The sequence below is a fragment of the Saimiri boliviensis genome, chromosome 5, assembly GCF_048565385.1.
Source record: "Saimiri boliviensis isolate mSaiBol1 chromosome 5, mSaiBol1.pri, whole genome shotgun sequence".
NCBI lineage: Eukaryota > Metazoa > Chordata > Mammalia > Primates > Cebidae > Saimiri > Saimiri boliviensis.
In genome coordinates, this window is record NC_133453.1 from 70,918,233 (window position 1) to 70,933,114 (window position 14,882).

The following is a 14,882-nucleotide window of genomic DNA, read 5'->3' on the forward strand; positions in this document are numbered from 1 at the left end:
GTAATTTGCCATTTTAATCATTTTTAAGTGTACGATTCATTGAGATTAATTATGTTTACAGTGTTGTGCAACCACCACAAACCACTACTTATTTACAAAATTTTCTGTCACCCCAGAGACTCTGTATGAATGAAGTAATAACTCCCCATTCCTTCCTTCTCCATTCTGTGGTAACCTCTAATCTACCTTCTGTCAATGAATTTTTCTCTTCTAGATATTTCATACAAGCAGAATCATATAATATCTATCCTTTTGTGTCTGACTTATTTCACTTATGTTTTCAAGGTTTATCCATGTTGTTACATGTGTCAGGACTTCATTCCATTTTATGGCTGAACAATATTCCATTGTATGTGTATACTATATGCATTCATCTATTGGTGGGCACTGGGTTATTTCCACTTTTTGGCTACTATGAATAATGTCGCTATGAACATTGGCATATAGTTATCTCCTTGAGTCTTTGTTTTCTGTTCTTTTGCGTGTATACTTAGGTGTGAAATTACTGGGTCATATTTAAACTTTTTGAGGATCTGCCAAACTGTTTTTCACAGTGGCTGTACCATTTTACATTTCTACCAGCAATCTGCTAGGGTTCCAGTTTCTCCACATCCTCACCAACACTGTTATTTTCCATTTATTTATTTGCCATCCTACTGGATATGTAATGGTATCTCATTGTCATTTCAGCTTGCATTTACATAATGACTAATGATGTTGAGCATCTTTTTGTGTACTTAATGGCCATTTTTATATGTTTTTTGGGTAAATGTCTATTCAAGTTTTTTGCCAGTTACTGAATTGGGTGGTTTTTAGCTGCAGGAGTTTTAAATACATTCTATGTATTCAACCTTTATCAGATAAATGATTCGCAAATATTTTCCCCCATTCTTTAGGTTGTCTTTTCCTTCTCTTGATAATGTTCTTTGAAGGACAAAAGTTTTTAATTTTAACAAAGTCAAATTATCTAGTTTTTCTTTTGTTGGCTGTGTTTTTGATGTCATATTGAAACTATAATATATTTTAAAACGAATCTGTGACTTCTGCATTTATAATTGTTGGTTTCATGACTGTATTTACTTAGTAGTACAAATATTGATCAAAGATGGTGTAAGAAATCATATCTCCATTGAAAGCTTTGACACACTAAATAGTTTAATCTCTTTTCAGGTGAGAAATTGCAGTTTATATTCACTAATATTGACCCTAAGAATCCTGAGAGCCCATTTATGTTTTCCCTGCATCTAAATGAAGCAAGGGACTATGAAGGTATGTGCTAACATCTCTTAACTGGTTTTTAAGATTGGCATCCCAAACTGTTATTTCAGTCGGAATATAAAGTAATATGGAGGAATTGCTTCCTTTTTTAGTCTTGCTTTTTGGGTCATGGTCTCCTAAAGGAAGAGAATATAGTCTTGATTTATAGGTATTATCTAGGATCCTTAATAAGTAGCATCTCTTCAGGATGGCACAATGCCACAGTGCCTGGAAAATCTGAAAAGCAAAGATCATTGCATTCATGTGCAAATATGAATTGTCCTTTTAGATAACTTTTTAAAAAGCTGAAGCTTTTTTTTTTTTTTTTTTGAGACGGAGTTTCGCTCTTGTTACCCAGGCTGGAGTGCAATGGCGCGATCTCGGCTCACCGCAACCTCCGCCTCTGAAGCTTTAAAGAATATGGTTGCTTAAATGTGAATATTAGAATTTATCCAAGTAGATGATTTTAAAATCTAATATAAAGTCAGCAGAATTTAATAATTTTTCCAAAAATACATTTTTGAAAAACTGTTTCATCCTGCACGTCTCACACATTGATAATAAAGGTAGTTATTGATTCTGCAGCTAGCCGAAAGGCCTTCGATTTATAAGGAAAATATGTCATTCATAATAATGTGAACAAGAAGACAAAAGACATATGTTTATCTCTTGTTTATTCTAATGCCCGTGTGTAAGGAATCCTTAACTTATTGGAATTTATAAAATTGGTTCTCAGCTCATTACACCTATGCTATCATACAGCCTTTGTAGCTGAAAGACACTCACATGAATGCTGATGTGGCACAGCACTGTGCCCTGGTGACTCAGTTCCTATTCCTAGGGAATTCCTATTTTGAGAATCTAATTCATATACAGATGTTTGGGGTTTTTTTCTCTCTAAGTAAATATCTTCCAATCCAGTTAGTGCTAGATTTTAAAAAGCAAGCCTCCAAAAACCTCTTATCTAGCTTTTCAATTTTCTCCAAATAGTATATTCTCTTACTGTATAGTCTAATAGTATATAGATAATACATTAAAATAGAATATACAGGATATATTTTGGACCAGAGGCCCTTTGCTCTTGTTTCTCTGCTGTGGACATGAATCTTGTTTCCTAAGCAATCTGTACCAGAGAGCTGGAAATCTGATAATGGTTGAATTTCTTTTCCTTTGACCACCTTCACTGGAGACTTGTCCCAGTATACCATCTGGTACAACTACATACAAGGACAATGCTGTTATTTGTGACTTTGAGTCTCATTTGATTAGTAGACCTTGTAAATACCACTCTTGGAATAGCAACCACATTTTCTAATGCCTGCCATTTCACTTGGAAAATTCTAGATATTTCTTTCATAATTGTAAGTTATTAAGGATGGGCATTGAAAATTATTCCTTTTTCAGGCCGGGCGTGGTGGCTCATGCATGTAATCCCAGCACTTTGGGAGGCAGAGGTGGGTGGATCACTTGAGGTCAGGAGTTCAAGACCAGCCTGGGCAACATGGCAAATCCCTGTCTCTACTAAAAATGCAAAAAATTAGATGGGCATGTTGGCAGGTGCCTGTAGTCCCAGCTAATCAGGAAACTGAGGCAAGAAAATTGCTTGAACCCAGGAGGTGGAGGTTGCAGTGAGCTGAGATTGCACCACTCCGCTGTATTCCCGCCTTGGTGACAAATCAAGACTCTGTCTAAGAAGAAAAAATTGTTATTTAAAAAAAAAATCCAGTGGTCAGAAAAGAAAAGTCAGTCAGACCAAAGTTTTGCAGGAAAGAAAAATGACTTAACAGTTAAAAAAAAAAAAACTCGTTTAAATAGTTAAAACGTGTAGGTTTAAGATGATGGGCACTAAACTGTATCACTAAACTCTTCAATCCTTGATTGCCATCTGTTTAAATTTAAAGCAAGATTATAGTGCTTAAGATTTGAATATTTAGAGATTAAACAAAGGAAGGGTCCAAAAGATGGTTGGCATATGAAAATCAAGTGTATTCTTTTACCCTCAAAGAATTTCATTAAAATAGAATTGACATTCAAATCAAATGAGAGCATCTAATTTAGAAATGCTTCTCTGCCATAAAAAGTCTCATTCTAATTGTGTTTGATTTTTCTTTTCTAGTGTCAGATAGTGCCCCTCATCTTGAGTGCCTAGCAGAATTTCAAGAGAATGTAAGGAAGACCAACAATTTTTCAGCTTTTCTTGCCAATGTTCGGAAAGCTTTTACTGCCACAGTTTATAATTAATGTACAAATAGTGTATATTAAAGCGGTTTATTTTTCTTCTCTGTTGTGTATCTCTTTTTAAAAGAATTCTCATTATCTGTTGTCTGCCCGTAATTCTTTGGCATTTCTGTAACATTTTATGTGGTTTACTTCTTTCAATCACAGTAGTCCATCCTTATCTGCAGTTTTGCTTTCCACAACGTCAGTTACTCATGGTTTCAGTTACCCCAGTCAACTGTGGTCCAAAAATATTAAATGGGTAGAGTGCAGTACAAGGTATTTTGAGAGAGAAAAAAAAATTTTTTATATATATAACTTTTATTACAGCATGTTGTTATAATTGTTCTATTTTATTATTAGTTATTGTGGTTAATCTCTCTCTGTGCCAAATTCATAAATTAAACTTTATCATAGATATTTATATGTGGGTGAAAAACAGTCTATATAGGATTTGACACTATCTGAGGTTTTAGACATCTACTGAGGGTCGTGGAACATCCCCCACAATAAGGGAGAACTACTGTACTTTAATTAAAATCTTAGGGAAAAGTATAAAGTAAAATGTGTTCTTTTAAAAAGGAAAGATAATTAATTTGCTTCTTTTCTTTAAATGTCAAACATGGGTAATTTATGGCTAGTACTGGGAATGGAAATTTGTTCAACTGGCACTGTGTCTCAGTGGTCTCCAAGCTTTTAGACCACTTAATGTTAATATGGACTCCTTAATATTAAAAAATTAAAAGGACTGGCCCAACCTAAGGTTGACAATTTTTTTACATGTACTTGACAAAATAAATTCTATCTTACTATCAATCTAATGTCAAAAAAAAAAAAGAATATTTTTATCTTACATCAAGAGAGATCTGTAATTAGAATAAAGGACAATACTTCACATCAGAAGGTAATTGGCAGCATTTTACTAGGATATATTTTTGAAAATCTAAATGTAGAAATTTATAAACAATTTCCATTTTGTAATGTTTACCATTTAATTGTGGTCCGGATATAAGTTTGTGATCTTGGGGGTCTGTTCACCACAGACTAGAGTTCAAATGGCAACTTATTCTAAGTTTTTTTTTTTTTTTTTGTAATCTGTGTAAATTTGATGGCATTTAGGTATTCTGGCTAAAGTGGAAGCCACATAATACTGTTTCGGTATATCTTGAGCATACCTAAAAGCCATAGAACAATGGCTTCCATTGCCTTCAGTTGCTTCTTCTGCCTTCTCCCTGAATAATCTGCAGGGGGGAAGTTCACACTTGTTGCCTCATTTGTGAGAGTAGGATGGGAGTTTCAGAGTAGCCTCTCTGTGGTTGCTGTAGGGGCAGAATGATGTGATACTTTCCCTCATCCATCATAAGGGTCACAGCCAACACTCCTATAGCAAAAGACAGGTTAACAAGAGAAAAGCACAACAAATTTAATCCAGGTTTTATGAGAGCCTTCAGAAATGAAGACTTAAATATGCAGAGAAAACTGTGTTTTCATTCTTATGTCTGATGAAGAATGGAAGAATGGACAGTCACATAGAAACATGACTGGATAAACGGGTATGATCTAATGGTAATAAACTGAAGAAACCCACAGGGCTTATCTGTTCAGGTCTTTCTTGGTCTTTCTGTGTAGCTTTCCTTCTTCCTGGGTATGGGGCAGGACCCTTATCAAAGGATGGTCTTAAGACCTAGAAAGGTGGGGGAAGATTGGAATAATATTTCCAGGTTTTATGACTTACTTTGGAGAAGAGTGGAGTAAGAAGCAGGAAGGTAGGAAAAGGTCAGAGACCTTCGTTCTGAGGCTGCTTCTGAGGCCTTCTAGTCTCTTACTCAGCATGCTAAAGCACCTTACTTGGGGGTATCGTGTTCTGAGCCCCAACACCACTCATACCTAGGACTTGGCTCAGGCTTTGCTCACTGTCACGTAGTAGTAGAACTTAACTGAGAAGAATGCTATGGCCTGGTGTAAATGTTGTCACTGACACATGCCAGGGTGTAGACCAGCTTTCAGGGACCACTGATAGTATTATCTCAGTAGAGATAAAAGGCTAATAAACTGCCCTGGTGATTGAAATGGGTGCTACTAGCAATAGGCCTATCCTATTTCAGCATGGGTTTGTCTAAAGGGAGTATTTTAACAGAGTACAATAAGCAAACTCCAGCTTTTCCTAGGCAGGCTTTCACATTTGGCTTTGTTTTTTATATACCTACATTTAAATGAACACAAAAAAACCATATCAAAACCCAACTTTGGTTTTTGTGAACCTAGCTTGATTTGGAGCTCAAATTATATCAGCAGGATATGTTTCTTCTGGATTTAGGCTCTATGTGGTAGACCACAGCAATTACAAACTCATTTGGTTCCTGTAGGTTAGTACAGGTGATCAAGGGGCTAAAATACATGCATTGGATTATACTAGATCCCCCCTGAAACCCAACTATAGAGGCAGATTAACCTCAATAATTGGGCTAAGAGTAGGGATGTTACAGTTCTACAGAGGGAAAGACAGCCTAGATGTTTGGCATTAAAAAATTAGGTGACTACTACAGGGAGTATGTGTTGACTGAATTTCTCCACTTGAAATATGTCTATGGTGAACAAATACAACAAACTTGAGGGAAAGTCTTGTCTCAAGACTAAAGAGAGATCATAACGCATACTGCAAACTTGATGACATAATGTTTTGAACCATACAGTGAGAAGGCACTAGACACTGACCCGGCTTGCCTAAGCAAGAAGAAATTCTGAAGGATCTCTTTCACCTGAGAATTGGGATGAGAGAAGAAATAGAAGAAATGGGTAGATCTCTACTTGGGGCCCATTTTTCCTCAAGGAATAGCCATTCTTCACTTCTAATTCGTAGGTGGAATGGGGTCAAGATCTGAGAATAAGACTCCATAGCAGGAAAGTCACAAGAGGATAGCATAGGAACCAGCTTTGCTGCTGGAATCCAAAGTACAATGTACAAGGAAAAGTACATTGTTATGCTAAACAGAGGGCCTTGGGCCATAGAACATTAGACTGATTTGTTTTCTCAACAGGGAAATTGATTCATTCCAAGATTGGGGATTATTCTGAGAAGCCTGGTCAGCTGGCCATCTTAAAATAATGATTAATATCCTTTTTTAAAAGCACTTCCTACATGCCCAGCACTGTTCTAAGCCCTTTATCTACTCATTTATAGTCTCATAACAACCTGTGAGGTAGATAAAATTGACATTTTTGTTCTACAGATAAGAAATATAAGGTACAGAGTTTAAATTACTTCAAGTCATACTGCTGGTAAGTGTTAGAGTTGGGATTCAAACCCAGATGACAAGCTGGCAACTGAATCCCTGATTTTCACCTAGACCTAGATGATGCCTTATTGCCTTTCTGTACTATATTGCAGGGAAAGTATACAAAGTTCTTAAAGATTCTAAACAAATTTGGACTTCTATAATATAATTCGGGTTTTGTGTTTCAATAGAAGTATAATGATTAAGAAAAGAAGTAAATTGTCTTGAAAGCTGAGGAGGACTATGCTTTGTCTGGATCCTTAGGACATGGCCTCACTAAAATGGCGAAAGAGCTGCAGATCTCAGGGAAATAGTGAGCAGAGTATGAGGTGTTTAGAACCCCAGTGGCTCATTGAGAACAGTCTCTGGGTATGTAGACTTCAGTCATCAACCCAGGTCTTTTTGGGAATGGTGAGTGAGAGGACTATTAACTTGTACGTAAGTTTTTAATCTCTTCAAGCAAATATAAAAGCTTTAGGCTGAGCATGGTGACTTAATGCCTGCAATCCTAGCACTTTGGAAGACTGATGAAGGAGGATTGCTTAAGGGCAGTAGTTCAAGACCAGCCTGGGCAACAAAGCCAGACCGTATCTCTAAAAATAATTTGTTTAGTTAGCCAGGCATGATGGTACGTACCTATAGTCCCAAATACTTGCAAGACAGAGGTGGAAGTATTACTTGAGCCCAGCAGTGAGCTCAAGCCTAGGTGACAGAGAAAGACCCTATCTCTTTAAAGCAAAACAAAAACAAAACTTAATTTTTGAGGTTTACTATGTACCCACCTAGGAATATTTTGGAGCTGTTCCTGATATATTAGCTTACATTTTAAAGTTGATACATTATAAACATTACAGTTGAACTGATTAGTAATACATATAAAAGGCAAACCAAGCTATCTTAGTATACTCGCTCTTGTTATGCATTATATTTAAGATGATGTGTTATAAAAATGAAATAATTTTAAACATTTAACATCTTCCTAATGTAGAAATAAAGCACATGATACAAAGACAAGAGATTTTCTTAAATGGGAAAATACAGGCACAAGTATAAGTAACACTGATTGAAATGGAAACCAAATGGGGTCACTCATCTATTCCACGTTTCGTAATGAAATGGAACAAGATCTCTAAAATTCCATAGCAAGTTAAAAATGAATCAGCGCAAAATATGCTACAGTATTCTACTAATAGATCAAAAGTTTCCTTTTTCAAGCTAGTGAGAATTAGAAAATGTTACTCATTTTTCAATTCAGAAAATCCTGTACAGAGATAGATAGTTACGTTTGAATTTGTGTACCATGGAGGCAGGACTGCCTATTGATCTCTTACCTAGCAGTGTCTGGGACATAGGAGAAGCTTAATAAATGTTTATTAATGTTGAATACATTATCAAGACTTAAGAGAAAATTACTTGATGGGGAATCAAAATTGCACCTTTGAAAAAGAGCTGCCTTGTTCAAGACTGTTTGCAGGCATGTTGCTGAGGTGTTTGGACTTTTTATGGAAGTGAAAGACAGCTTTGCTATTTTTTGAGACAGCATCTCACTCTGTTGCCCAGGCTGGAGTCTCGCGTAGTTGGAACAATAGACATGCACTACCATCCCTGGCTAATTTTTGTATTTTTCGTAGAGACAGGGTTTGCCATTTTGGCCACGCTGGTCTCAAACTCCTGGGACCAAGGGATCCACCCACCTCAGCTTCCCAAAGTGCTGGGATTATAGGCATGAGCCACAGCACCTGGTGAGCAATTCTGACTCAATAACAAGCTGAGAGAGAACAAGTTTCTTTCTGAATAAAGACAAGAGTTTCCTTTAAATAAAAAAAGGGCCCATCAGTTAACAGGAGGATCTATATGTTATATAAAATCAGCCCTTTCTTGGTATTGTTAATATATTGTGGTGTGAAATATGAAAAGTGTGGTGTGATAGAATGTGAGCAACGTTTCAAGTTTAGACACATGTTTTCCTTCTTCCTTAGCAACTAGGCAAGCTGGAAGTAGCTAAGGATAAGGTCTAGCAAATGGAAAAACTTCAAGGGAGAAGTTATTTTACTCAACTTAATGTTTATGAGAATTTTGGACAGATGTAATGTTTGAGATTCAAATAAATGTTATCCATATAATGGCAAATCTTGAATATTTTAACTTGTTTTTCAAAAAGCTTTATTTTCTGGCATGAACATGGTATTGTGGGGTAAAAAGTTGAGAGTTAAGATGCAGGCCAGTCTTTGCTCTACTGTTGAAATGATACATGACCTTGAGCAAGTCATTTAACCTTTTTGAGGGTGACTTTTCTCTTCTGTCCATACTGTACTATGTATGGTTTCCTAGACTTCAGGGAAATGAAGAAGACTTTGTTTTATTCCCAATTAACTAAAAGTAACTGTCATGTACTCCTATTACAGCATTTATCATGGTGTCTTGTATTTATTTACTGCTCTGTCTTCCTTGTAAGAAGAGAGACTGAGGGCTCTTTGAGGAAGAGGACTCATTGTATTTAAGTGACAGATCTATTGTTTCTCAACCTCTCTACATGGTAACTTCTATTCATCTTTCAAAATCTAGTTCAAAGACTCTACTTTTTTTATTAGACAGAGTCTTGCCCTGTTGCCTAGGCTGGAGTACAGCGGTGCCGTCTCAGCTCATTGCAACCTCTGCCTCCTGGGTTCAAACCGTTCTTGTGCTTCCGCCTCCTGAGTGGCTGGGAGGCTTCAAGCGAGCGCCACCATGCTTGGCTAATTTTGTATTTTCAGTAGGGATGAGTTTTTGCCATGTTGCCCAGGCTGGTCTTGAACTCCTGACCTCAAGTGATCCACCCACCTTGGCCTCCCAAAGTGCTGGTTTTAAAGGCGTGAGCCACCATGCCTGGCCAAGACTGCTTCTGGTGCGAGGAGTCTGCTGGTCCAGGCACCACACTGGAACAATCGCTGAAAAAAGCAATTTCCATTTGCCCCGTGTGAGGAAAACCCAATTTCCCCATATACCCGGCATGCTTCAAGGTCTCCTTGGTATGATTCCCTTTGTTGTCTCAGACCCCTCTGTTAGTCCTGAGTTTTAAAACCAAAGTTTTTCTACAACCAGTTCGGTTTGCTTCCCCTCCTAGTTGTGCTTCTCCAATTCCATAGTTCCTTTGAAAAAGAGGGTTTTACCCTAATTCTGTGTACGTCCATTTACTCCAACCTCAGAGCAAAGCTACTTTCCTCCCATTCCTCTGATCCCCTGACCTAGTTAGTATCTCTAGAGCTCTCTCCCTTCAGCAGGATTTCCCTGATCTCAAGTACCCATGTTTCCCCTTAGTTTCCCAGAACTGACCTCCTATCTGTATAAGCACAACCTGGATTCTCTAGCTCACTCGTTTTCTCACTCCTCTCTCCATTGCTGCTCAGCAGAAAGTCTAGGGATCCAGACCTTCTATGCTGGATCACAGCATCCTGGGAACTTTGATATTCCCCTAATCCATCATCTTCAGCTCTATCCAGCTAGCTGTATTCTTTCTGCAAAAGGTTTCGGCTCTTCTCCGCTGTGTCTCCACTCTCTGGTCCAAGTCTGAGTTCCCCCTTCTCATGCCTTGTAACCCCAAGCCCGTCTTCCTATGTGAGATTGCAGATAACACTAGGTTGTGCTGCTATTTGATCTAACCCACTTCTCTTTCACCCAGCCAGGCTGATTACCCTCTCCTAGGCCATCAAGGCTTTGGGAGGGTAAGAGTTTTATCTTGGGGAAGAACAAAATTAAACTGTGCTCAAATTACTAGTCAGTTAAAGTCTTATAATATTATACAATAACATTTACCTCAAACTGAGTATTATGTTCTTGATGAATCATAAGGCACTTTAAGTGATTTCAATGCCATTTGTCATTAGGCAGATTAATTATTGTGGGTAATTGAAACGCAAAGAAGTGAAATTAGTAAATCTTTCTGGTTGATAGCATGATGGATATATCAGTTTTTCTTCTACTAGAAAGGAGATAAAATAGAGTAGCATTAATGTGCTCAATATGGCCTATATTTCAGGTTGTTAATAGTGCTAAAATCTTTCTGACATACAAAACTTAGTGGAATATAATTATAAAAGTCCATTTAATAGTTTTAAAGCACTAATATCAAAATGATTCTATAAAGAAGACTTCAGCCTATAATTAGTGTTCACCACAGTATGCACTAAATCTTTCTGGAGTACCATCCCCATCTATCTAATCAGAAAGTTCTTCCCTACTAGAAAGATATCTACTATATCCAATTATATTTGTATTTTATCTAGTTTATAGTATTGCTTTGAAGCTTAAAAGTTATATGTCACAGATGCAAAAATAATTTACAGCAACATTCCAAAACACATGTTTTCATAAAACACAATTGATTTATGAAGATAAAAGGATCTCTTTCTTTGAAAATTACTTTCAGAGAGTTTTAGGGTCCAACCACCATTATCATGATTTTCTCCATAGAAAACGGTCTGGTGTAGGCTGCAGTCAATTGCTACATAATTTTTTATCCATCAAGGCTTAATGGAAAGAAGTAAGATGAAAAGGAAATATAAATTTAAAATCTCTGTTCATGGTCTAATGGCCTGTTATCCAGCCAACTTTCCACTTGCAGAAAGCCTTCATTAAGGCACCATTAATGACAGATACAGGTGAGGGGACGGAAGACAGCAAACCACACTGCCTTGTGTGTACCTATGCAACAATCTTGCATGTTCTTCACATGTACCCCAAAACCTAAAATGCAATAAAAAAATAAAAAAAAAAGACACCATTAAGGATGGCATTAAAAATTCTGAGCTGTTCTGGACTGTAAGTTATGTCTCACATAACAAATTTTAGTTGTGTTCCTTCAGCTCTAATATCTGTATGTAAGTATCTATTGTGTTACTTGTATCCTGCTATAGGAATATAATGGTACAGACTATTGCAAAATGTAGTCCTCAGTTTGAAAAATTCCTTCTTGAAATAAGATGATATCCTTTGTAGCAGTATGGATAGAGCTGGAGACCATTATCCTAAGCCAACTGGCACAGGAACAGAAAGCCAAATACCACGTCCTTACTTATAGACGGGAGCTAAAAACTGAGTAGTACTTGAGGGTAAAGGGAGGGAGGTGGGTGAGGACCGAAAAACTACCTATTGGGTTCTTACTATCTGGGTAGCAAAATAATCTGTAAATCAAACCACTGTGACATGAAATTTACCTATATTAACAAACCTGCACATTTACCCCTGAACCTTAAATGAAAGTTAATAAAAAATCTAGGTCATGTACAGAATCTGGGCCTTATAGATATATGAGAGGGGCATTCCATAGTGGGAGATGAGCTCTGACCCATTATGTAGAATAATTGCCAAAGCAAAGGATAAGAATTGAGCATTTAAAATAATTTAAAAAAAAGTTCATTACCTTGTTTTATAGGCACTTCAAATTCATCATGAACCTGATTTGAACTTCTCATCTTTTCCTCAAATCCTTGTGTTCTCCTAGGCAGAATTATAGAAGTATTAAATTTATACTTTCCTGCACCACTCCCGGTTACATTCCAAGTGTATCTTGAATCTTTCTACACCTCTCCAGATTCCACTACTATCATTTGAATTCAACTTTTTTTTTTCTTTAACCTAGAATATCCCTAAATGGTCTCTCATTCAGCTTTATTGAGACAGAGTTTACATGAAATACTATTTAATCTTTTCAAGGAACAATTCAATGAATTTTGGTATTTTCAGAGTTGTGCAACCATCGTAACAGTCCATTGTAGAACATGCTCATCACCCCCAAAAAGAAACCTTTTGTCCATTAACAATCATTCCTCATTTCCCCCAATGCCCCTAGTTCTAAGTAACCACTGATCTACTTTCTGTCTCAGTAGAGTTACCTGTTACGGACATTTTGAAACATTGGTATCATACAGTATGGGTCTTTAGGGACTTGATTTTTTCACTTGGCTTAATGTTTTAAATGTTCGTGCATGTTGCAGCATCTATCATTACTTCATTCATTTTCATTGCTAAATAACATTATGCCATATGAATCTACCGTATTTAATTTATCCAATTATCAGTTAATGGGCATTTGGGTTGTTTCTACTTTTTGCTATTATAAATAATGCTGCTATGAATATTCAGGTATAACTTTTTGTGTGGATATATGCTTCAGTTCTCCTGGAGTGTAAATCCTAGCTCCTGTACTAACTGCGTGTATAAGATTTTATGAATTGCTAAACTGTTTTCCAAAGCGGCTGCTCCATTTTACACTTCTACCAGCAGTGCATGAGTGTTCAAAATGTATCCACATCTTCACTTACAGTTGCTATTTGCTAATCTTTTTTTTTTTATTATAGTTATCCTAACAGGTATAAAAGTAGCATCTCATTGTTTTGGTTCACATTTATTTATGACTGATAACATTGTACATCTTTTGTGTGTTTATTGGTCAACTGTACATTTTGTTTGGATAACGTGTAAGCTAATCCTTGTCCCATTTTTAAATTGGTTTGTCTTTATATTATTGAGTTGTAGGTGTTCTTTATATATTCTACCAACAAGTCTCTTATCAGATTTATAATTTGCACAAATTTTGTCCCAAACTGTAGGTTGTCTTTTCACACTTTTGATAGTGTACTTTGAAGCATATTTTTAAATAAAGCCCAATTTATGTTTTTTTTTTTTAAAAAAGAACAATTCCTTCTTGAAAGTATAAAATTTGATGTTTTTTTTTTTTTAAAGAGGTCAGGGACTGGAGAGTAATGGGATGGATTTTAATTACTCCTTTAATGCCTTTGTTGAAGTTCTAAATGACAGCCTATTTGGCACAAGAGTAAAAACATACCCAGCAGTTTCGTCAAGACCGTGACCTTCCAATCAATGGAGTGTGTGATCTCCAGGATGACTTAGGTCATTTTCTGAAAGAAGCTGCTGTAGCATTTCTCGCCACACTAAACTGCTCCCCTTGGAAGAAGTTTTGGGGCCTAGCCTCTCGAAGTCCCAACCTTTGCTCATTATGGGGCATTTCAGGAAGTAGCATAAATTTTTTTCACCCTAAATATTCCATTTTGATAGTAAAGATTGGTTTCCAGAACTTTCCATTCAAACTAGAAACCCACTATCATTTAAAGTCCTTTCATTAGGACGCTGCTTAGGGTATTCCTTCCATAATGACTTAGTTGAAAACTGCAGAATTCCTTGTTCCTGAACTGGTGAATGAGGTTTCCAAATGGGCAAGGAGGCATGAAAAATGGGGCACTATCTCCTTCCTAGCCCTTTCCCGTCCACTTCGTTCTTGTTCTCATATCCCCAGCCGTCTCTGGCTCACTCTTGACCTAACTGTAAGAGCAGTTCTGGTGGTGGTCAGTGAGTATATAAGAAGCAACTGGCTCAGAAGATCATTGGCTCAGGATGAAACCCCATTCTGCCCTGAGGCCCTCAGCCTAGGAGCTGAACCTTTATCTACCACCCTCTCTTTGGATCTTTTATCCTATCATCTCCTAATTTGGGTTGATCTCATTGCTGTCTTAATTGCCTATTTCTCTTTTTGGAATTGATCTGTGTTCCTCATCTCCCAGACTCTGCTTGACCCCCTCATAGGTCTGCTGTGTTCTGTTGCCACCCAAATCCAGAGGAAAAACACAGAATATAGTCCTCACGGCTATATTCTACCAGATAACTCTGTGACTTCAGGCAAGCAGCTGAACCCACTTTGGACTCAGTCTCTTTCTGTGACACCACGGGTTGTCCTGGATCATCTCTAGGGTCTCCTAGAATTTGAAAACTCTAGGAACCACAGAGCCTCTTTCTTTTCTCTCTCCACCCATCCATCTTTTATCTGACTGTTTCCAGCTAAAACCATGAGTACAAAGTGCTATGACATGCAGGTAAAACTCCACCCATTTCAAAATAAAAACTTGTAAAGATAATAGCAGTTTATTCTTATTTACACCACACTGTATAGTTAGTTACAGAGTGTGAAGGTGGTATGTTCAGTCTTATTTTATGCCTTTGTAGCTGTGTTGCCTGCATTTGAAGGTAACTCCTCCACATAAGCAGCAGGAAAATGGCCTTTTTTCCCATTCAAAGATCCAAACCACCATCCTTCTTCTTTTTTCTCGTGTATAATCACAATGTCACCTGTGAAAATACACC

At 37.1% G+C, this 14,882-nt stretch overlaps 2 protein-coding genes across 10 annotated transcripts in view; one reads left to right on the forward strand and one right to left on the reverse strand.

Moving 5' to 3' along the window:
* SPC25 (SPC25 component of NDC80 kinetochore complex) overlaps positions 1 to 14,882 on the forward strand; it is a 51,823-nt gene that overhangs the window by 14,430 nt on the left and 22,511 nt on the right. For 2 of the 3 annotated variants that reach the window (XM_074399543.1, XM_074399542.1), the window contains exon 6: positions 1,171 to 1,269. In XM_074399543.1, the coding sequence (XP_074255644.1) occupies positions 1,171 to 1,269 (99 nt within the window). Of the gene's footprint in view, positions 1 to 1,170; positions 1,270 to 3,373; positions 3,538 to 14,882 lie in introns of those variants that run through there. The other variant, XM_003921903.3, reaches the window with a different exon arrangement.
* NOSTRIN (nitric oxide synthase trafficking) overlaps positions 3,528 to 14,882 on the reverse strand; it is a 73,270-nt gene continuing 61,915 nt past the window's right edge. For 5 of the 7 annotated variants that reach the window (XM_074399537.1, XM_074399539.1, XM_074399538.1 and 2 more), the window contains one exon: positions 3,528 to 14,867. In XM_074399537.1, the coding sequence (XP_074255638.1) occupies positions 14,731 to 14,867 (137 nt within the window). In that variant the 3' untranslated portion in view covers positions 3,528 to 14,730. The remainder of the gene's footprint in view (positions 14,868 to 14,882) is intronic. The other 2 variants (XR_012517731.1, XM_074399536.1) reach the window with 2 other exon arrangements.